The sequence below is a fragment of the Gymnoscopelus microlampas genome (genome assembly GCF_963454915.1).
Source record: "Gymnoscopelus microlampas genome assembly, chromosome: 9".
NCBI classification, from domain to species: domain Eukaryota; kingdom Metazoa; phylum Chordata; class Actinopteri; order Myctophiformes; family Myctophidae; genus Gymnoscopelus; species Gymnoscopelus microlampas.
This window is the reverse complement of record NC_139946.1, coordinates 52,118,444-52,140,557: the sequence shown is the minus strand read 5'-3', so window position 1 is coordinate 52,140,557 and position 22,114 is coordinate 52,118,444. Positions and strand designations below refer to the sequence as shown.

Genomic DNA, 22,114 nt, shown 5'->3' with positions numbered 1-22,114 from the left:
ATAGCGATATACAAGCTTGTATATCGCCTATTTTTGTTTTAATTGTGAAGATTTGAGAAAATCTTTCAATATATATTTTAAAAAGCGAACATTTTGTAAAATATGTTGCTCCAGGGACCCCCCAAAAGCAAAGATTTGAGTTACAAATGTTCGCTTTAAAAATATATATATATATATTCAAAAAAAAAAAATCACACCCAGTGTGAAGTGAGTGGTGTGGTCATCACAGTGATGGAAGCTCACTTTAAAAAAAATAGTGTTTTTTTTTAAGTGCATAGTCCTATTTATAGGTTATTAATTTCATCATGTGTCTCGCTAGCCAATCACAGTGCTGAATAGAGTCAGCCAATCACAGTACAGCTAGGGGTGTACTAATGTGGAGGGGTGTGCTATTATGAGCCAATCACAGTACAGCGAAGGGTGTACTAATGAGGTGTCCCAACCCCACTTATAGGAGCGGCTACACCGCTCAAAAATGGATATTAGAATTTTCAAAAATAGCAGATCTACAAGCTCATAGCGCGGCACTCGGTGCCGCGCTATGAGCTTGTAGATCTGCTATTTTTGAATAGCAAAAGCAATCTAAAAATGACACAGATGCGTCCCCGGATTGAATGGGCTAAAAAAAGAAACCAGAAAGAAAACTTTGAACCAGATTTCTCTTACTGTAATTTGTCTTACTGTAATAGAAGCAGAGAAGTGCTCTGAGCTACTTTCACCTTCCATGGTGTTGTACTTATTTATTCATGGAACAAGAACAGCAGCAGCAGCAGTGTATTATCCCTCAGCCTCCACACAGAGCACAAACTATTTACTCTGTTATTCTGATAAAAAAAAAAAAAACGCTTTTCTGTGAAACACCCTCGACGAGATGTCGGGGGTGAGGGGATAGAGGAGTCGCACAACATGAACGGCAGGGAGTGATGGAAAGCCTTTACTTAAGTACAAGTACAATTTTGAGGTATTTGTACTTTACTTGAGTATTTCCAATTTCCAGTACTTTTACTTCTACTCCACTACATCTCGGATTCCAAATATTGTACTTTTACTCCACTACAAGTATTTGAAAACTTTGGTAACTAGTTACTTTTCAGATATAAATGATTATATTATGAAACATACATTAACCACTTCAGCCCTATTTTATAACTAGGCTATTTGAAAATAGCCAATCTGCAAGCTCAGATCTGCTGTGAGCTTGTAGATCTGCTATTTTCAAATATTTTATTACTTTTACTTTTGGTACTTTAAGTACATTTTGATGCCAATACTTTTGTACTTTTACTCAAGTCAATTTTGAACTCTGTACTTTTACTTGTAACAGAGTATTTCTATATTGCAGTATTGGTACTTTTACTTAAGTAAAGAATTTGAGTACTTTTTCCACCACTGCAGAGGTGTCAGGAGAGAGCCGCAGCCGTTTCTCGTTGCACTGCAGAGCGGGGAGGAGGAGGATGATGGCTGAGCAGATACCAGGTTCTGGCTGCAGACGAGGCTTTGGCGCAGGAGTCGTGTCAATGATGTTCCATTATGTATACGGATCACTGCTGATGCTCTGAAACTGTGCTTCTCACACTTTTTCATGTCAACCCCCCCCCCCCCCCCCATCTCAAAATATTTTGTTCCAGGGAGCCCGATGCACCACGGTGGGGATTCAAACCCACAACCTCCGTGGAGGTGGTGGCACAGTGACTTTACCACTGCGCCACCCGGGCGCCTGTGTTTCAGCCATGCACTCACACAGCACCACACCTACGCAGTGTTGTTGCCAGATTCTGTGAGAGAAACAAGCAACCAGGACTAGGAAAACCAGCCCAAAAGAAGCGACTAATGGCCACATGAGTACTTTAACACATTGATGGCCAAGATCGCATTGATGCGTTCTTTCAAATCCATCGCTTGCTTGCCAGCAATTCAAAAGAACGCATTGATGCGTTCTTTTGAATTTTCATTGTTTAATCTGTGATCGCGCGGGTCTGTTTATTTTTCATCAGCACTTTCGTTTTCCACTTACGTCACACTCACCCAGAGCCGGATGTATAACGCAGATTTCGTTTCCGGGGCAAATTGTTTTTCTCCGGTCATTTTCGGCCAGAATAGGGAAAAACAAGTTTTTTCACACAGTATAAAACAGCTCAACTTCTATTTTCTTTGGTCCGGGTGACTAACAGACTAACAGTCACTAACATCATCGTCGTGTATCACATCGTTTTCAGGCCGATCAGAGATTGTCGAAAACATAACATCCGGTGAATGACCGGATGTGACGTGGGCCTGTTTGGGAGGGGGCGAGCGAGGTGATCAATGTGTGGATTTGCTGCTCTTTACTGGTGGAACTGTCGTATGTGCTTAAAACCACAATCAGAGAATTTATTTGAATGAAAAATTAAAAAAATTAAAAACACGCAAATTGCTGGCACAGGGGTGAGTACATTATGAATAAACTCTGGCAGTCAATGTGTTAACATGTACATCAGCTATTTGAAAATAGCAGATCTACAAGCTCACAACGCGTCGCGATGCGACGCGTTGTGAGCTTGTAGATCGGCTATTTTCAAATAAAATCGTGCGGGCAAATTATAATAAGCAGATCTGGCAACCCCTGCGCCTAGGATGACAACGGCGACACAGACGAATATCGAGCAGGTGTGCGCGCCACCCGCCACTGACGAGCCTCCTTTACGTCAAAAGCTGTCGAACCTGCGTTGTGTTGTGACACACTGATGCCTGGAAAACACTTACATCTCTGCCGAATGCATAAATTAGGCTTGAAAAAAAAAAGAGTGAGATGGAGAGAGAGAGAGAGAGAGAGAGAGAGAGAGACAGAGAGAGAGAGAGAGAGAGAGAGAGAGAGAGAGAAATCTGAGCCGTCTAACCGCCTGTAAACATCAAAGACACCCTTCGGTGCTTCTCTGAAATACATATTTCAGCATTTCACCAAAAGGTGAAGGGAAGGAGAATTTTCGGCTGACTTCATCAAGAGAAACTAGTCACTCTCTCGTGTTCCGCCTCGGGTACCGCGGCGGGGGGGAGCTGGGGGGGGTTTGTGATGTTTCAGGAATTCGTCTAACAACTTCTGCTTACCTCAACATACGAGATGGGGAAGATTCCTATTTTATCTCCCAGCATTCCCTCTGCCCAGTTCTCATCCACTCTGCGGATAACAGTCAAGATATCATCCTGAAATGTGAGAGGAGAGAGAGACAGAGAGAGAGAGACAGAGAGAGAGAGAGACAGAGAGAGAGAGACAGAGAGAGAGAGAGACAGAGAGAGAGACAGAGAGAGAGAGAGAGAGAGAGAGAGAGACACAGAGAGAGAGAGACAGAGAGAGAGACAGAGAGAGACAGAGAGACAGAGAGAGAGAGAGCGAGAGAGAGAAGCCTTGTTACCGGGCAGAACATTGTTAAGTATGCTGTTAACAAGTTCCCCGTCCTCTAGGAACGAATACTTAGTGAGACAGAAGCAGGAATAGTGAGGCGATGGTTGGTAAGTGTGTGTGTGTGTGTGTGTGTGTGTGTGTGTGTGTGTGTGTGTGTGTGTGTGTGTGTGTGTGTGTGTGTGTGTGTGTGTGTGTGTGTGTGTGTGTGTGTGTGTGTGTGTGCGTGCGTGCGTGCGTGCGTGCGTGCGTGCGTGCGTGCGTGCGTGCGTGCGTGCGTGCGTGCGTGCGTGCGTGCGTGCGTGCGTGCGTGCGTGCGTGCGTGCGTGCGTGCGTGCGTGCATGCGTGTGTGTGAGTAAAACAAAGGAGCTTAATATAGAGAAGTCCGTATGGAAAACAGCCCACTAAGCATTTTGCCTTCAATTTCTTTTCTCCGCTTGGCATAAATAAATAAAAAAAAACAGTACAGCATTTTGACAAGTACATCAAGTAACATTACAGTAACCCTGGCAGAGTGGGATTCATATATTCGTACAGCATTTTCCCCATTTGTACATCAGGGAGACGAGGTACAGGTGTGCTTCCTTTGCAAAAGGCACATTTTCTTTAGCTGGGTCTCCTTCAGATTTTCTTTTAGGTATCGGTGTGAACTTGTTTTTTCTGAAGAAGAAACATTGTAGTGTTTCGTCGACTAAAACTATGAAGAAAAATGTTGGTCGACTACCTTTTTTCACTGACAAAAACTAAATAAAGACTAAATAAAGCTACGATGACTAAAACTGAGACTAAATATATTGACAATTTCGTCAGCAAATAAAAACTAGACTAAAATGTTAGTGAGGGACGAGTGGAGAAGAGAGTTATGTTATGTTTGGTTGCGCTCAGGTGTTACGCTCTGAAAATAGCATATCTACAAGCTCACAAAGCGTTGCGCTGCGACGCTTTGTGAGCTTGTAGATCGGCTATTTTCAGCATGCAACCGAGTGTAAAATCAGCCGTTACGACGCCATCAAGGCACCGCCAACATACATTTTAGTCGACTAAATCAACTGTAGATTTAGTCTACAGATTTTTGAGTGGTGCCAACCACTCCTATATCTGAGTTTGTCTGTGTGTCCGTATTTATGTATGTCCAATAAACAAACATTGATGACAACATCAATACGGGGCTCATCAAAGGCACCACTCTCTTCACACAGGGTGTGATTTTTAAATGATATTTAGTTGACTAAAACTAGACAAAAACTAAAACCTTTCAGATGACTAAAATATGACTAAAACTGAATCAAAATGTGCTGTCAAAATCAACAGTAAAACATTGAGCTCAGGTTTTGGTCCATATTGCTTGTGTGCTGTTCTCGTACACACAGCAAAATCCTTGGTGTTTAATTTCAACACTGAAGATGGTACAAACGTATCCATCTGTACTTTCTTCACCATTAAATCACCTGTGTGACTGTGTATGGGGAACACTGAACCACGTCTTGGTCCATATAGCTTGTGTGCTGTACCGACTCTAACGTACACATTTAATTACAGCTGCTCATCTCTCTCTGAGTGGACAACCCTCTCTCTCTCTGAGTGGATAACCCTCTCTCTCTCTCTCTCTCTCTCTCTCTCTCTCTCTCTCTCTCTCTCTCTGAGTGGACAACCCTCTCTCTCTCTCTGAGTGGACAACCCTCTCTCTCTCTCTCTCTCTCTCTGAGTGGACAACCCTCTCTCTCTCTCTCTCTCTAACCCTCTCGTTGCAGAGTGTTTGGAACTGTAAATTATATCTTGGGGGAGAAAGAGAGACAGAGAGTGAAAAGTGCGTCACCCTAATTAGAGTCCCTTTTTTTAGCCCTGGTCGTTACTAACGTGGCAGCACCCGGGGGGGTGGCGACTGGCGAGGTGTGTGTGTGTGTGTGTGTGTGTGTGTGTGTGTGTGTGTGTGTGTGTGTGTGTGTGTGTGTGTGTGTGTGTGTGTGTGTGTCTCTCTCTCACCTAGGGCTGTCACGATTATGACATTTTTACTTGACGATTAATTGTCGCTCAAATAATTGCGATTTAACGATTGAATTGTGTTTCTGTTGTTGAACATTGGAACATTATGAATACAAAAAAAGACTTACTGTACTTTTAATAACAGATCTACAAGCTCACACGTTTTGAGCTTGTAGATCGTCAATTTCCACAATTTTTTTTAAATGTTTGACATTTTTTCAACATTGATTTACAATTGAGGCATTTAGCAGACGCTCTTAATCCAGAGTGATTTACAGTAAGCAAGGTAAACACAAGGTAAATACATCAAAATGCATAGAGACAGCGATTATCTCCAATGATTGCAATTAGGGCGATTCTGTAATAACGGTGACAGGGCCTATACAGACACGGGTCTCACCTTGGAGAAGGGCAGACAGTCCTTGTCGGCCTCCTTGTCCTTCAGCTCGAAGTCGTAGAGGGCTTTGCACTGGGGCGGCGGCTGGGGGAGGGGCTTGACGATCTGCACGAAGTTGGTGGGGAAGAAGCCGTGGACTCCGCCCATCTCGCCGTGGTACCAGTTCTCGTCCACCTGCCGGCGCAGGATGATGACGTCGCCCTTGCTGAACTTGAGGTCGCCGGGCTCCTTGCCGTCGTAGTTGTACAGGGCCTTGGCGCACGGCAGCTGGGGGACGCCCTGGAAAAGACAACGACGAGGAGGAATTTAATGACCCGCCGGTAACGTTCGCACATACAACACATTCACATTACCATATTAACTCATTCACTCAGTTAACTCATTCACCGAGTTAAAACAGGACAGGAATGTCATTGTTTTATTATTTACTTAAGTGTCTGTTTCTAGTTTATAGGTAGTCCCGCCTGCCAGTTCCCACCTGACATCATGTGTGAGTCCCGCCTGCTCCAGACCATGCTGTATAACTGCTAGCTTGCATAGCGTCTTCAGGCTAGGACTCAGGTCTAAGATATACAGATCCTCTGCTGTTTTTTGTCCTCCAAAGATAACGATACGATCTCCCACCATGCAACAGCACCCTATCTGATCCATCTCAGACGGTCCTTTCCCCTTGGGCTCAACCTTCTTCCAGGAGAAGGTCTCTGGATTTAATTTCCACAGATCACTGAAGGTCCGCTCCTTGTTGTGACCACCTAATATGTACAGCTCTCCATTGTAGGTAAAGGCTGAATGATCGTAGCGTCCTTCTGGAAGATGATGTGTAGAAGGTGTGTTCAGCCAGCAGTCGGTCTCTGTGTCAAACACTCTGATGGCGTTGCAGGGCTGACCCCCAGGCACCATGCCCCCGAATACGAACATCTTTGTCCCGATGATGGTGGCAGAGTGACGTGATGAAGCAGGAGGTGGAGTACCTCTGGTGTTAATTAAGGACCAGACCATCGTGACGGTGTCCAACTTGTACATGTCATTAAGGAATCCAGTCACGTAATCCAATCCTCCATGAAGATACATGACCTTCCCCAAGACACAGGCTGAGTGGTAGCTCCTCTCCCCTGGAACGGTCCCAGAAACCCTGGGTTTGAACCATCTGTTGGTGTCAACATCAAATGCATAAAGCACGTTGCACTCGCTGCACAGAGAGTATTCGAGACAACCTCCCCAGAGGTAGATGACATCTTCAACCAGCACTTCTGAGGTGCCGCAGCACAAGAAGGAAACGTCCTCCCATATAGAGGGGCAACGTCGCTGAAGCTTAGCATCATCTTCTTCTCCAGTTTCTGCGGGCTCCTCCTCTTCGTCTTCCTCCTCCTCATCTTCATCCTCTTCCTCCTCACCCTCTTCGGCGTCTGTAGGCAACGTCCTCCAGCGTAGAGACACTGTGTTGAAAACGTGCACATCAATGTCATCATGGCATACTTTAAAGGAGTACACCTTGTCTCCAACTGCAACACCTCTATATATCGGTGGTCCTCCACTCAGATGCAGTGTCCAGCGAAACATTTCTAATGCTGTTCTTTAAGTCTTGCTCTGTAAATGACAAGTAGAGTCCTAATGTGTGCTCTACTGCTTATTATTGGTTCAGTGACACAAAGGACTCACAAAGCTTAACAAATCCACAAAGCCGATGAGTTGGGTTTGGCCAATCAAAGAAGCCGACGGCTGTTGATAGCGAATGGATCACCAGCACAGTCAAGGATGTTTCTGGGAATCCTCTGTTCCTCACAGCAGACAGTCCGGTTCAGCTGTGTCGACAACTAGTCTTCAGAAGTTACTTCTGGCAGCTGATCTGTTGTTAAAAAGTTGCCGAATGACGTTTGGGTCTAGTTGAATTTGATTTTAAAGGACATGGTTGTGACGACAACATCGTGATGTCGTTGCTTGATGATGTCATAATGTATGACCATCATATATGGGCATGTTTTGTACCCGTTTTCTCCATACATGGGCATAGAATGGACCTCTGAAAAGGGACACAGGCTGACACGTCATGTGAAATCCGGCTTAGCCCTGACGTAGTGCTCTGATCTTATAAAGTCAGAGCACTACTCTATAAGATCTTTCGTCCATATATGGGCCTTCTACATTTATGGGGATGTCGGAATTGAATTCCTCTTTTCCTCTGCACACAATTCAATGGGCTTTATTGGCATGAGAAAACGTATGTTTACATTGCCAAAGCAGAAAGCACAATACAACAATACAGCAATACAATCAAATACAAAAAAAAATACATTTGAAAGTCAGAATCTTCAATAGATCAATTTCTATGTACCAAGATCACTGGGTGCAGGTATAGTGTAGGAATATACACAATGATTAGTCTTTAGAGTGGTTGTGTTCCATTTGATATCCTTCTCCTATCACAGCAACTCACAAATCTTAGTGCTGTGTTTGCACATTGTTGTACTTCGCCCAGCAGATATGAGAGTTTTTTGTCATTGGTCATGTTTTCAAAATCTCTGTGTGTGGTTGTAATCTGTGGGAAGTATGTGTCTCTGATGTCTTGGTACAATGGGCAGACGGTTAGGAAGTGTAGCTCGGTTTCCACTTCATTTTGTGTGCAGTGGGTGCATAGTCTGTCTTCTCTCGGGATACAGGTCTGCCTGTGACGACCTTTCTCGATCGCAAGACTGTGCTCACTGAGTCCAAAGTCGCTTTGGATAAAAGCTTCTGCTAAATGACTGTAATGTAATGTAATGTAATAATATTTCAGTTTTCTGATATTAACCTGTGGGCCGCATTAAGTGAAGGTGGGGGGCGCATGTGGCCCCCGGGCCGCCAGTTGCCCATGTATGATCTACAAGCTCACTTGTAGATCCACCTCTGTATCCACATGCAAACTCCTCACTGTCAGGTGAAAAGGAGCGGGTACTGTGCTGCCTGGTAAAAGCAGGCAGGGTGGAGTACTTACACCATCCAGTTATTACACTCTGTATTTACAGAACCTCTACACAATGTTACACTGAAATATGTCACCGTCTGGAATCTATGCGTACGGCGGAGGGGACAGACAGTAAATAATAGTGCAGGTAGAGAGAGGATCTACTTTGCTCAGGTAGAGAGACATAGTTAAAGATTTTCCCCAAACTTTAACAATCATGTATAATTCATCACCACTCAGAGGGGACATTCATTTTTCAGAGAGGTACTATAGCCTAAGAGTGGAGCAGAAAACATTTACTTAGACACACACACACACACACACACACACACACACACACACACACACACACACAGAAGGGACAGTAAAAGCACAGGGTGCGGTCAGTCTGCAAAACATGGAACTCTCAACTTTAAGTCTGTGTCATGGTCATGTCATAGTAACTCTGAGAGTGTACAGACGGACCCATAGGGATCCATCTGTACGCTCTCTGAGTTGACTTAACATCGAGGACTTCACCGCAGTGGTGGAAAAAGTACCCAAATGTTCTACTAATAAGTAAAAGTATCAATGCTGCAATGTAGAAGTACTCCGTTACAAGTAAAAGTTCGGAATTCAAATTCGGAGAGAAAAAGTACACAAGTATTGGTATCAAAATGTACTTAAAAGTGGCAAAAGTAGTAAAGTACTAAAATGTTTGAAAATAGCCGATCTACAAGCTCACAACGCGTCTCGATGCGACGTGTCTCTATAACCGTGTTGTTTGTCCCCCATCATAGAAGTGACAAAGCCCATGTTTGTGGCCCCCACCACGGTGACGGCGCGTTGGCCGGCTCTCGTGACGAGTTGACTGATGCAGAGCCTTATAGCCCTTTACCCCCCCCCCCCCCCCCCCCCACAGGTTTTGTGGTCTGGACCTGCTAGTCTGGAGGCCCCTGAAAGGCCCTTTCAAGGGTGTGTGTGTGTGTGTGTGTGTGTGTGTGTGTGTGTGTGACAATCCAGGGGAAAGGGGAGGGAGGGGGTGAAACGGGGGTTGGTGTGTCTGTGTGTGGAGAGAGGGGGGGGTGGGGGGGGGGGGGTTAGAGAGAGAGAGAAGAAGAGCGTCAATGAGCTCCATTCAGGGCTGTGTGGACTGTGTGAGGAGGGCTGGGGTCCAAAAACCGCCCCGCGGACCGCTGCTCTCACAGCCCATTTATACTTAAGTTGCACGGCGGGCGTCGGGCAACCGAAAAATAGCAGATCTACAAGCTCACAACGCGTCGCGCTGCGACGCGTTGTGAGCTTGTAGATCTGCTATTTTTCCGCTAAAACCAAGCATAACGGTGGCTTTTTAGCGGTCGCTCTGCAGTGCTCAGAATCATAACCAACCAGGGACGTGCACAGAGAGACTCTAGGTGGTGCTACAGCACCTGCCCTTTGCCCTCTTGACCAGAAGTGCCCTTTTGAAAAAAGGGCACAGCACAGGTCTTCAACAGGGGGTCCGGGACCCCTAGGGGGTCCTTTTTTTACCATAACCACTCGAAACCTAGCATCCCTTTTCTGAGGAGAACTTTAGCCAAAAATATCCGATCTACAAGCCCACAACGCCTCGCAGCGCGAGGCGTTGTAGCCGCTTGTAGATCGGCTATTTTTGGCAAAGAGGTGCAGGTGTAGAGGGAAAAAAGAGCAGACTAAGTAAACAAAAAAAAGTATAATTCACTTGAGCACCTGCGCCTCAAAATGTCTGTGCACGCCACTGCTACCAACGGTGGGACGGGGGGACGGGAGAGAGCGGAGAACGCATCCAGCCAGCGAGGAAAAGAAGGCAAAAAAAAAAGCACAGGAGGGGGGGGGGGGGGGGGGGACACCACATTGGTTTGAACCGAGGACTAAAGGAAGGAGAGGAGAGGAACGGTGTGGCCCTGTAGAGGGTTAAAATCTCTCTCCGTGTCCTTGTGAAAGAAAGGCTAACGAAGCGTTTAAAAGGCTTCAGGAAGGAGGATCAAAGTACAGAGTCTGAGGCGTGATGATGGTGAGGCAGGATGACACTGTCCCTCTGCACACCGTCTGTGTGTGTGTGTGTGTGTGTGTGTGCGTGTGTGTGCGTGTGTGTGTGTGCGTGTGTGTGCGTGTGTCTGTCTGTCTGTCTGTCTGTCTGTCTGTCTGTCTGTCTGTCTGTCTGTCTGTGTGTCTGTGTGTCTGTGTCTGTGTGTCTGTGTGTCTGTGTGTCTGTGTGTGTGTGTGTGTGTGTGTGTCTGTCTGAAGGGCCAGCTTGCGGTCAGAGACAGACAGAGGAGGGGTACTGCAAGCCCCCCCCCCCCCCCCCCAAGAACTGGGCCTCTTTTCAGGTGGGGGAAGAGGGGAGGGGGGGGGCCTAAGGCCTAAGGCCCGCCCACACCTGGCAAAGGGAGCTTTACTTGGGACTTTACTTGGGACCATGGAATAAAAAGCACAAAAAAAAAAAGAAAGAGTCTGCATGATGCCACTAATGCAGGGGTCTTTGCAACGTTTTCAGGCCAAAGGACCCCCCTAGCTGAGAAAGAGATGAAGCAGGGACCCCCACTATATTGTATAAAATTGTGTTTCAGATAAACTTTTGCTGCTCTTTTTTCCCTCTACACTTATAACTCTTTGCCAAAAATAGCCAATCTACAAGCTCGCTGCGAGGCGTTGTGAGCTTGTAGATCTGCTATTTTTGGCTAAAGTTCTCCCTCAGAAAAGGGATGCTAGGGTTCAAGTGGTTAATGTAGTAACCACTTGTAGCAACTCTGAGGACCCCCTAGGGATCCCGGACCCCCTGTTGAAGACTCCTGCACTAATGAAAAAAAGCTCCGCTTATTTATTTATGTATTTATTTATTGCCAACGTCAACGTTTTGATCAGTTTCGATCTTCTTGAGTCTGCGGACTCAGAGCTTTAAGAGTAACTGCAATATGGGTCATAATTTGACCTTATATGGATGACATGGGTATCTCTCTGCAATGCAGACGCTCGTGTCCTGGTTTCTAACCACTTTCGATGTGGCTTTTTTTACAGGCTGGAGAAAATGCAAATGAAAAAAAGTGGAATCTCTGTGGCGGTGTCTGGTTCAAATGATTAGAACAGGTTTGGGCTCACAGTATGCAGAGAGAAACAGACTCAGGGCTTCTGTTCTGTTTATGCACAAACCAGGTGTTGCTTCCTCGCAATGCGTACGATCCTGTGTGTACGCGGGGAAAAAAAGAGGCAACGTGACTAACCCAAACCTAGCACACACACACACACACACAATTTTCTGTACTTTTACTTCTACTCCACTACATCTCAGAGGCAAATATTGTACTTTTACTCCACTACAATTATTTGAAAACTTTAGTTACTAGTTACTTTGTAGATTTAGATTATTATTACAAAACCACTTCAGTCCTATATACATTTTCGGCCATTTGAAAATAGCCGATCTACAAGCTCACAATGTGTCGCATCGCAACGCATCATGAGCTTGTAGATCTGCAATTTTAAAAAGATTTCTATGCATTTCATACATTTGAAAACTTTGTGAAATGGGACATTCTGCATAATGAGTTCTTTCTACTTTTGGCACTTTAAGTACATTTTGAAACCAATACTTTTTGTACTTTTACTCCAGTAAATGTTGAACTCCAGACTTTTACTTTTACTTACTTCTACATTGCAGTATTGATACTTTTACTTAAGTAAAAACATTTGTAGTACTTTTCCCACCACTGGCTCTCTTACAGTACATCACCTCCACTCCTCTCCCCTTCTCCTGGCCTCACACAGAGAGGCCGTCAGCAGATTCACATGTCCATGTTTCACTGGGCTTAACATAGAAGGAGGGGACTGTATGGGGCCCTCTGAATGGAATAGGTGATGTGAGTGTGTGTGTGTGTGTGTGGGGGGGGGGGCGGGGGTTAATATCCGGTCTGGGTGTGTGTGTGTGTGTGTGTGTGTGTGTGTGTGTACGGTGGTCCTTCATAAAAGAGAGGCAGCATTAAGGCCACACAGTCCAGTCCAAAACCTCCCATCTGGACATTTCGTCGATTAAAACTATGACTACCTTTTTTCACTGACGAAAACTAACTAAATAAAAACGAAGCTTTGACGACTAATACTAAGACTAAATGTTGTGAACGTTCAGGGCATACTTGCCAGCACTAGTGTTGCGCTCTGAAAATAGCAGATCTACAAGCTCACAACGCGCCGCGCTGCGACGCGTTGTGAGCTTGTAGATCTGCTATTTTCAGCATGCAACCAAGTGTAAAATCAGCCATTACGACGCCATCAAGGGCCAAGGCACCACCAACATACATTTTAGTCGACTAAATCAACAGTAGATTTAGTCGACTATAATCCTATGATATTTAGTCGACTAAAACTAGACAAAAACTAAAACATCTCAGATGACTAAAATATGACTAAAACTAAATGGAAATGTATTCAGAAGTTGCTGTCAAAATCAACACTGTACGAGAGAGAGAGAGAGACACCAGAGAGCGAGAGACACCAGAGAGCGAGAGACACCAGAGAGAGAGAGAGAGACGGGCCTGTGTCTCTCACTGTATAGAAGAAAAGAGAAGGGAGGAACCAGCCTCCCTCCCCACAGAAACACTACTATCTAGGCTCCTTTCAGCCAATGAGACACACACACACACACACACACACACACACACACACAAAAGCACAGAGGAGCTGTGTGTGTGTGCGTGTGCGTGTGCGTGCGCGCGTACGTGTGCGTGCGTGCGTGCGCGTCCCCAGAGAGAGGACGGGGACAGAAGAGACTGCATTAGGACACATCTTCTTCTCTGCATCAGTTCTTCCTCACAGATAAGGCCTTGTCCTACACAGAGAGCCACGGGAAAAGAAACTCCTCCATCAGATACAGACCCCCCCCCAACCCCCCCTGTTCTAATCAAAGGAGGAGAAGAGAGAGAGTGTTCTTCCTCACCTCGTTCTGTCACTCTCTCTCTCCCTGCAGTGTGCAGGTTTATGTTAGTGATTATTATGTGAGTCCATACGTCTGTGTCAGGTACAGCTTTATCAGATGGTTTCTTCTCTAATGAGAGTCTGCACCACCACTAATGACTCACTGCCTCTTTAACCCCTTAAGACCGGGGAACGCACAAACGTGTCGTTTTAAGAAGTCTTTGGGCTATTCAAAAATAGCAGATCTACAAGCTCGAGCTTGTAGATCTGCTATTTTAGAAAAATCTTGAACATTTTGTGCACTTCTTTGAATACATGATATTTTTTTAAACAACATATTTAACTCAAATCTTTGCGTCTGGAGGTTTCCTGGAACAAAATATTTGACAAATGTTCGCTTAAAAAAATATATATTCAAAGATTTGCACCGTATTTTTTTCCGAATCTACAAGCTCGTATCGCGGCACTGATACGAGCTTGTAGATCTGCTATTTTTGAATAGCCCAAATGAATCCAAAATGACACAGATGCGTTGACACCCGGCTTTAATGGGTTAAAGATTCAACGCATACGATCACACACACACACCTGCTTAGCAATACTGAAGTGCTGGAGGATGAATATAGATAAGCAAAAGACTCCGACGCGACAATGGATCAAAGTACACTGCTACCACAAGAAAACACACTTCTCCTCGTCAGTCATGATGCAAGCCCACAAACACTGCATGTGTGCAGTGTTTGTGCTGCAGTCCATTTAAAACCCTGTATTTTTGTTCCCTTTGTGGCAAATGCAAATTGAAACTTACAAATGCGCCTTTAGAGACGCAAAACGTGCCTTTAAATACCACAGTATGCAATGGAAGTTTATGAGGCATTAAGGCAAAATCTGGAGATATATCCTCAGCATTATTTTAGTAACGTTTTGGTTATTGGTCAAAAACATGATGTAAATGTATTATGTGATGTTTTGTCCTCTCTTCCCGCCTTCCCCAAATAAGGGAGTGAAAAAAAAGAAGGGCTATGACATTTTAATGATGTCACAGTAGGACTGAAGTGACGGAGTGTTTAGAAATGTGTGGGTGACATACTGCCTGCTGTCTGCTTGGACTGGAGCCCGTTGTGTGAAATTACAGAGAGTAAAAATGAAAAAATGTAAAGCTCACACATTTAAACACTAGTATAGGGAGTGCTCTGTGTGTGTGTGTGTGTGTGTGTGTGTGTGTGTGTGTGTGTGTGTGTGTGTGTGTGTGTGTGTGTGTGTGTGTGTGTGTGTGTGTGTGTGTGTGTGTGTGTGTTCGCGTGGCAGTCAGGTATATGTGTAACATGAAAAATGTTATAGCTCACACATTTTTTTTTTTTTTTTTTTTAAACGTTTTGTTTATTCATTTTTGTTATTTTACATACTCATAGGTAGTACAGACACTTATTGAAGTAATTAAGCAAATAAACAGAGTATCTCCAAACAGTGAGATTAGCTCACACATTTAACATTAGTATAGGGAGTGATCTGTGTGAGTGTGTGTGTGTGTGTGTGTGTGTGTGTGTGTGTGTGTGTGTGTGTGTGTGTGTGTGTGTGTGTGTGTGTGTGTGTGTGTGTGTGTGTGTGTGTGTGTGTGTGTGTGTGTGTGTGTGTGTGTGTGTGTGTGTGTGTACGTGTGTGTGTACGTGTGTGTGTACGTGTGTGAGTGTGTGCGCACGCACGCACGCACGCACGCTCGTGTGCATGCGTGTGTCCATTCACAATGTAAAAGGTACAATTGGCATCTGCCTGTATAGATCTACGGCATTATTGGTTCCCTGAAGTAAATCAAAAGACTGCTGCTTCTCTTTTTTGGAAAAAAAAATAAATCTTCCAATCTTCAAAAACACTCACTATCTTGGATGGTGTGCTCTCTCTTTGTTGCTGTTTGTTTAAGGACAACACCTTTACACGTGGTGCTGTCCCATAATAAACGAGACTGAACCCAAGAGTTAATTAGATCAAAGTCCTTGTCACCTTAACATTAGTGCCAAAACTCTTTTAACTGCAGCACGTTGTGTGTATCTAACCGAAAACACATTGAACCCTGTGTGTGGACGCATTAAAACAGCAATGTTTTCACTTTAAAAAACACACTGCAGCATAAGTGCGCACACACTCACGCTCCACCGCGTGTGTCTGATACCACGCCAAGAAAAGCGCTTTGCAGCCCCGCCTCCATTGTAGATCGCAATTAAACCCCGAGTGCGAAGGGATTTGACACGCAGTAAAACCCCAAAAAAGTGTTGCTTCATCCATGTGTAACTCTGAGAGCGTACATATGTAACCAAATGAACCCGTATGGGTCCATTTGGTTACATATGTACGCTCTCAAGAGTTAAATGAGCACCGAGGATTTCACCGTGTCACCCGGTCATTACTGACGCGCACAAAGTGTCAAGTCAGCAAACCACCCGGTGAACACGCAGGCCTGAGACACGAGGCCGGAGGTCAAGTGGTGATAATTAAGCGAACGCCTTGCTTTTTCTTTTTTACGCGGCCGCATGCACGGGCTGCTGTGCTGACATCTTCAAAACAAAAGCCTATAATAAAATATGCAGCTTCAAACTGGCTTCGACACGACTCCGTCTCTTGCCGGTATATATGAACACGTTTTGTACCGTGCCGTCTGGAGTATAGTGCGATATACGTGTTGAACGTTGCGCTGCTGCAAATCGGGAACAAATTAAGTACAACGGCCGTGAGCAGGAAGGCTACAGGTAAAACTTCTACGCCGTCAGCAGTCTGCGTGTCGGCGTGTGTGTGTAACCACACAAGACACAATCCTCTACAGCCAGTCCCCCCCCCCCCCGCCCACCCCGCCCCTCCCTCCCTCATGTCTCCGTGCCAGACAAGTCTTGCTTCCATACGAGGAGCTCAAGAAACTCTGCGGGGAGCTGGAGGGTCTGTCTGTCTGTCTGGATTTTCTGCCTCTTCCACAGCTAGTCTGCTACACACCAACCAGCGAGACAACATGACAGGCATTCTCAGCCAGAGGAAGCAGCGGGATCCATCGACACACACACACACACACACACACACACACACACACACACACACACACACACACACACACACACACACACACACACACACACACACACACACACACACACACACAGGTCCTGGGTACACTCCATCTTCATTAGCGTGCCAGTGTTTACTGATGGCCGCGTTTGTGGAGCGTCGCGGCCGTAGCGACACACAATTATGGAAGTGTGGAATTCTGAGGGCAGGGGCCATCTTGTTTTCATTAGAGCTCCATTACTTTAAATTGGTTCCTAATGGCCTTGTTTATGACCACCGGGAGACAGCTTTCCTCCCCACGGCCTCCCAGCGCTGTCTGTCTCCCCCCCCCCCCAGTCCCCACAGTCCTCCTAGGGCCTCCTTCTGTGTGTCACACACAGGACAACAGAGAGAGAGAGACATAGCACAACAGAGAGAGAGACACATAGCACAACAGAGAGAGAGACACACAGGACAACAGAGAGAGAGAGACACAGGACAACAGAGAGAGAGAGACAGCACAGAGAGGACAGGCTGGCCTGGTGGCAGTGTTGATTTTGACAGCAAATTTTGATTTAGTTTTAGTCGACTAAATCCACAGTTGATTTAGTCGACTAAAATGTATTATGGCGGGTCATGATGGCGTCTTAATGGGTGATTTTACACTTGGTTGCATGCTGAAAATAGCAGATCTACAAGCTCACAACGCGCCGCGCTGCTTGTAGATGTGCTATTTTCAGAGCGCAACACCCGAGCGCAACCATAACATAAAATAACTTGTCTTTTAGTTCTACTGGATCTCTTCTCCACTAGTCCCTCACTAACATTTTAGTCTAGTTTTTATTTGTTGACAAAATTGTCACTATATTTAGTCTTAGTTTTAGTCATCATAGATTACTTTTATTTAGTTTTTATTTAGATTTTGTCAGTGAAAAAAGGTAGTCGCCGAACATTTTTCGTCATAGTTTTAGTCGACGAAAACAACACTGCCTGGTGGAGCTGTGTGTCACACACAGGACAACAGAGAGAGAGAGACACAACAGAGAGAGACACACAGGACACACAGAGACACACAGAGACACACAGAGACACACAGGACAACAGAGAGAGACACACAGGACAACAGAGAGAGAGAGACACAACAGAGAGAGACACACAGGACAACAGAGAGAGAGACACACACAGAGGACAGGCTGGCCTGGTGGAGCTGACTGCAGCAGTAGGCATTCATCAAGTTAGAGGTTTGCATGTTAAGCCGGTGGCTCTGACAGAGGCAAAGTTAAGCAGGTCAATAATTAATTAGCGAAGTAATCAGGAACACAAAAAAAGCAACTAAGAAGCAACTAAGGGTTTAGTGTCCCAATACACAGGATGAATACGTAGTGTTGTGGTGGAAACTATTTGTAGTGAAACTTGTTCCGTCTAAAGATGTAATCAGGTGCGTCTCGGAATCGACATGGGAACGGTGCGGATCGGAGTGGATATCGAACTTAATGTGGCATCTATGACGTATGACACCGATCTATGCCGCCTGATCAGAGTCTTCCATTATAAAATCAAAGTTAAATAAAAGATATGTGAACAAACATGCGTGGAGGTACTTCTGTGGTCTACTACGTGCAGTGTGCGTACAAAGTTGGGCCCTGATTGGTTTATAGTTTATTACAGATCCCCATTAGTCCTCACCACAGTGAAGACTCTTCCTGGGGTCCAAACATTCACACTACAATCCAATTAAAACATAATACATACAATGGAATTCTACCATTACATTGCAAGATTTGTTGCGGACACAGACACACACGCAGAAACACAGACCGACCCTCTTATAGACGGCTAGCCCAAGGGTCATCACCAGGCTTGTGACGTTTGACATTTTTGTCAAATGTAATATTTTTGCGATGGACATGCAAAGCAAGTCAATAAGTAAGTAAGTAAATAACCAGAAACACATGGACCTAGACCTAAACGTATAGCCTACTAGTGGACTCCTAACGTGCTATAGTTATTAGTATCTACGCCAATGTGCAACACATTAAAAAATGATAGTATTTCTGCATTCATTAAATCTGTGCCGTTCTGAAGGAGAAAAAGAAAGGAAAAAACTGGAGACTGGCATTTCACTGATTGGGTTTCATCAGTACAGTAAGAGCTTTCATCGCAAATTAGGCTCCATGAACAAAATAAGAACATTATGTTATGTTTGTATCAGACATTTGTCTGTGTGTCTCTGCAGGAGGTTAGCCACCGACCTCCCGCAGAGCCACGCAGTGAAAAGACCATTTTACCCAGAATACCCCAGGGCACTGCGGTGGTGATAATGCCCATATGGACCAAAACGTCGGTACGTCTCCTCATTGGCTGCTGGTTGTGGGTTGTCAGAGCAATTGGCCGAGTTAACCCTTTAAGACCGGGAACGCATCCTTCTGTGTCATTTTTAGATTTATTTGGCTATTCAAAAATAGCAGATCTACAAGCTCATAGCGCCACGCTACGAACTTGTAGATCTGCTATGTTTTGAAAAATCGTGAAAATGTGTGCAAATCTTTGAATATATATTTTTTTATAGCGTACATTTGGAGCTCTGTTACAACTTCTGGGAGGAGGGGGGTTCCTGGAACAACATATTTTGGGATGGGGGTCCGTGGCCAAATTCATATCATTTTGGGTGGTCCTTGACATGAAAAAGTTTGAGAACCAAAAAACTGTTAGGATTTAGAAGACATGTGTAGAAAACCCCCAGAAGATTTGAGTTAAAAATGTTTGCTTAAAAAATATATATATTCAAAGATTTGCAAAATTTTCCACAATTTTTCAAAAATAGCAGATCTACAAGCTCGTATATCTGCTATTTTTGAATAGCCCAAAGAAATCTAAGAATGACACAGATGCGTTCCCGGTCTTAATGGGTTAATGCAGTCTCACCTCGAGAGGGAAAGTGACGGCATGGTAGATGATGATGATGAAGATGACACATGGTTAGATGACACACGGCAAGACGATGACAAATGGTAGACGATGGCGCACAGCGGGAGACGTTTATCCACCCAGCTGCCTTTCATAAGGAGGACAGACACGCCAAGCCATGAGCAACTAGTCTCAACTCTGGCTTTTGGAGAAACACTGCTGTGTTGGGAGACTAATTCGCCTTGTTTGTTTCCACCCCCCCCCCCCCCCCCCCTCTCACACTACACAGCGCCATGAGGACACGCAAATTGGTCTACAAACACACAGGCTCTCAGAGCCGTCTGGAGGCCAGATGGAAGTCTGTCTCGCACGTGAGTGAGAGTTGGAACATGAGATTTCCACTGTGGTCCAAAAAACTCCAAACTCCCATTTCCTCCTCCGTCTTGCCTAGGTCACTGCTTCTCAAAACGTGGGGGTCTGGGGGGCCCGCCCGCCCAGGGGTCCACGAGGTCCCCCCCTAGTGCCTAGTTAAATGACTGATAGTTAGGAACCAAACCCTTACAGGTCTGTAACTCTGAGAGAGGACACAATAGGAGTCCATTTGGTTCCACTTGTCCACTCAGGAGTTAGATTACAGTACCGCTGAGGATTTTACAGTGTATCCCAGAGATACAGAAAGTTATCAAATGGCTAAATTAGTTAATATAGCGTAATATAAGCAACAGTGGCTCAGGGGTAGAGTGGCCGGGTAGAGTGAACTGGAAACTGCAAGGTTCCCAGTTCGATCCCGGGCTGGGGCGCTCCCCCAGAGTTAGTGTGGAAGTGTCCTTGAGCAAGACGCTGAACCCCTAATTGCTCCTGATGAGCAGGTTGGTGCCTTGCATGGTTTCCTCCTCCATCGGTGTGTGAATGTGTGTGTGAATGGGTGAGTGTAATGTACAGTCTATGTAAAGCGCTTTGGATAAAAGCGCTATATACATGCATCATTTATAAGCTTCTGGAGGTCCCTGGCACAAAATATTTCAGAGATGGGGGTCCACTCTGCATCCAAGTGCATACCATTTTGGGGGTCCATGACACGTAACGTTAAAAGTTTGAGAGCAGACTGGCCTTGAAATGAAAAAAGAAAAAAAAAAAATTGAGAATCATCAGCCCTGCATCATGGCCCGGTATACTGAGGTTATACGTACCGGGACAGACAGTGTGTTCTCTACCCCCAGGGGGGGGGGGGGGGGCAGTTACAACACACACACCTCTGGAGTTAACCAGCCACTGACCCCTAACAAACCCTCCTTTTTACTGCCCGTTCCTGACCCCTGGCCACAGCGTCGGGGCCCATGGGAACCACCTCAGTCCTTGGCTGTGATCAAAGCCTGACGGGCCCCGCAGAGAGAGGGGCGAGGGTACGGACTATAGGGCCCCATGAGGCTGCCATGTGTGAAGTCCTCTCAACCAACGCTGTGAGATTTTTTTTCGGTTTGAAACTGGGGAGGAAAATTTTATTAACCCATTCAGGCTGGGAACGCATCTGTGTCATTTCAGATTTTTAGCTATAGTTATTATTGCAGGGGTCTTCGACAAGGGGTCCAGGACCCCTAGGGGGTCCTCAGAGTTACTACAGGGGGTCCACCAAATCTTTGTGTGATATGATACTTTTTTTTTTTACATTAACCACTTGAACCCTAGCATCCCTTTTCTGAGGAGAACTTTAGCCAAAAATAGCAGATCTACAAACTTGTAGATCGGCTATTTTTGGCAAAGAGTTATGTGTGTAGAGGGAAAAAAGAGCAGCAAAAATGTATCTGAAACACAATTGTATACAATATAGAGGGGGGTCCCTGCTTCATCTCTCTCTCAGCTAGGGGGTCCTTGGCCTGAAAACGTTGAAGACCCCTGTATTATTGTATACTTTGGCTATTCAAAAATCATGAAAATTTGTGCAAATCTTGTAATAAATAGATTTTTAAAGCGAACATTTGTAACTCAAATCTTTGCTTCTGGGGGGGGGGGTCCCTGGAACAAAATATTTTTTAGATAATCTTTTTCATGTCAAGGACCCCCAAAATTATGAGAACCCAATGAATATTAGAGCAACATACGGTTTTCAGAAAACTCTTATTTTATATATTTTTTCTGATTTAGAAGACATTTGTAGTTGCGTTCCCGGACTGAATGGGTTATAAAAAAAAGAACTACATGGAAAACGGAGTGAAGACACCGGTGGGGCGGGGTGGGGCGGGGTGGGGCGGGGGCATTTAGTAAGCTACAGATTAGTCATCAAAAAGAAAAGACTTTTAGGAGGAAGGGGGTCTGGATTTATGGAAAAACTACACCAACAGAGCAGTCGCCCATACGCTTTTCATAAAGCCCTGTATGTGTGTGTTGGCTCTGGATATAGCACGTAGGTGCTGTTGCATGGAGGCCCCCACCTTTTCATATACTTACTAACGTGTGTGTGTGTGTGTGTGTGTGTGTGTGCAGTGGTGGAAAAAGTACTCAAATGTTTTACTTAAGTAAAGGTATCAATACTGTAAGTAGTAAAAGTCCGGAATTCAAAATGTTACTTGAGTAAAAGTA

At 45.1% G+C, this 22,114-nt stretch overlaps 1 protein-coding gene across 1 annotated transcript in view; it reads right to left on the bottom strand.

Annotated features, from left to right (window-relative positions):
- Positions 1-22,114, bottom strand: part of sh3rf1 (SH3 domain containing ring finger 1) — a 98,492-nt gene that overhangs the window by 42,244 nt on the left and 34,134 nt on the right. The window contains exons 3-4 of the mRNA XM_084067040.1: positions 5,761-6,036; positions 3,085-3,180 (exon numbers count right to left, since the gene is read on the bottom strand). Of these exons, the coding sequence (XP_083923166.1) occupies positions 3,085-3,180; positions 5,761-6,036 (372 nt within the window). The remainder of the gene's footprint in view (positions 1-3,084; positions 3,181-5,760; positions 6,037-22,114) is intronic.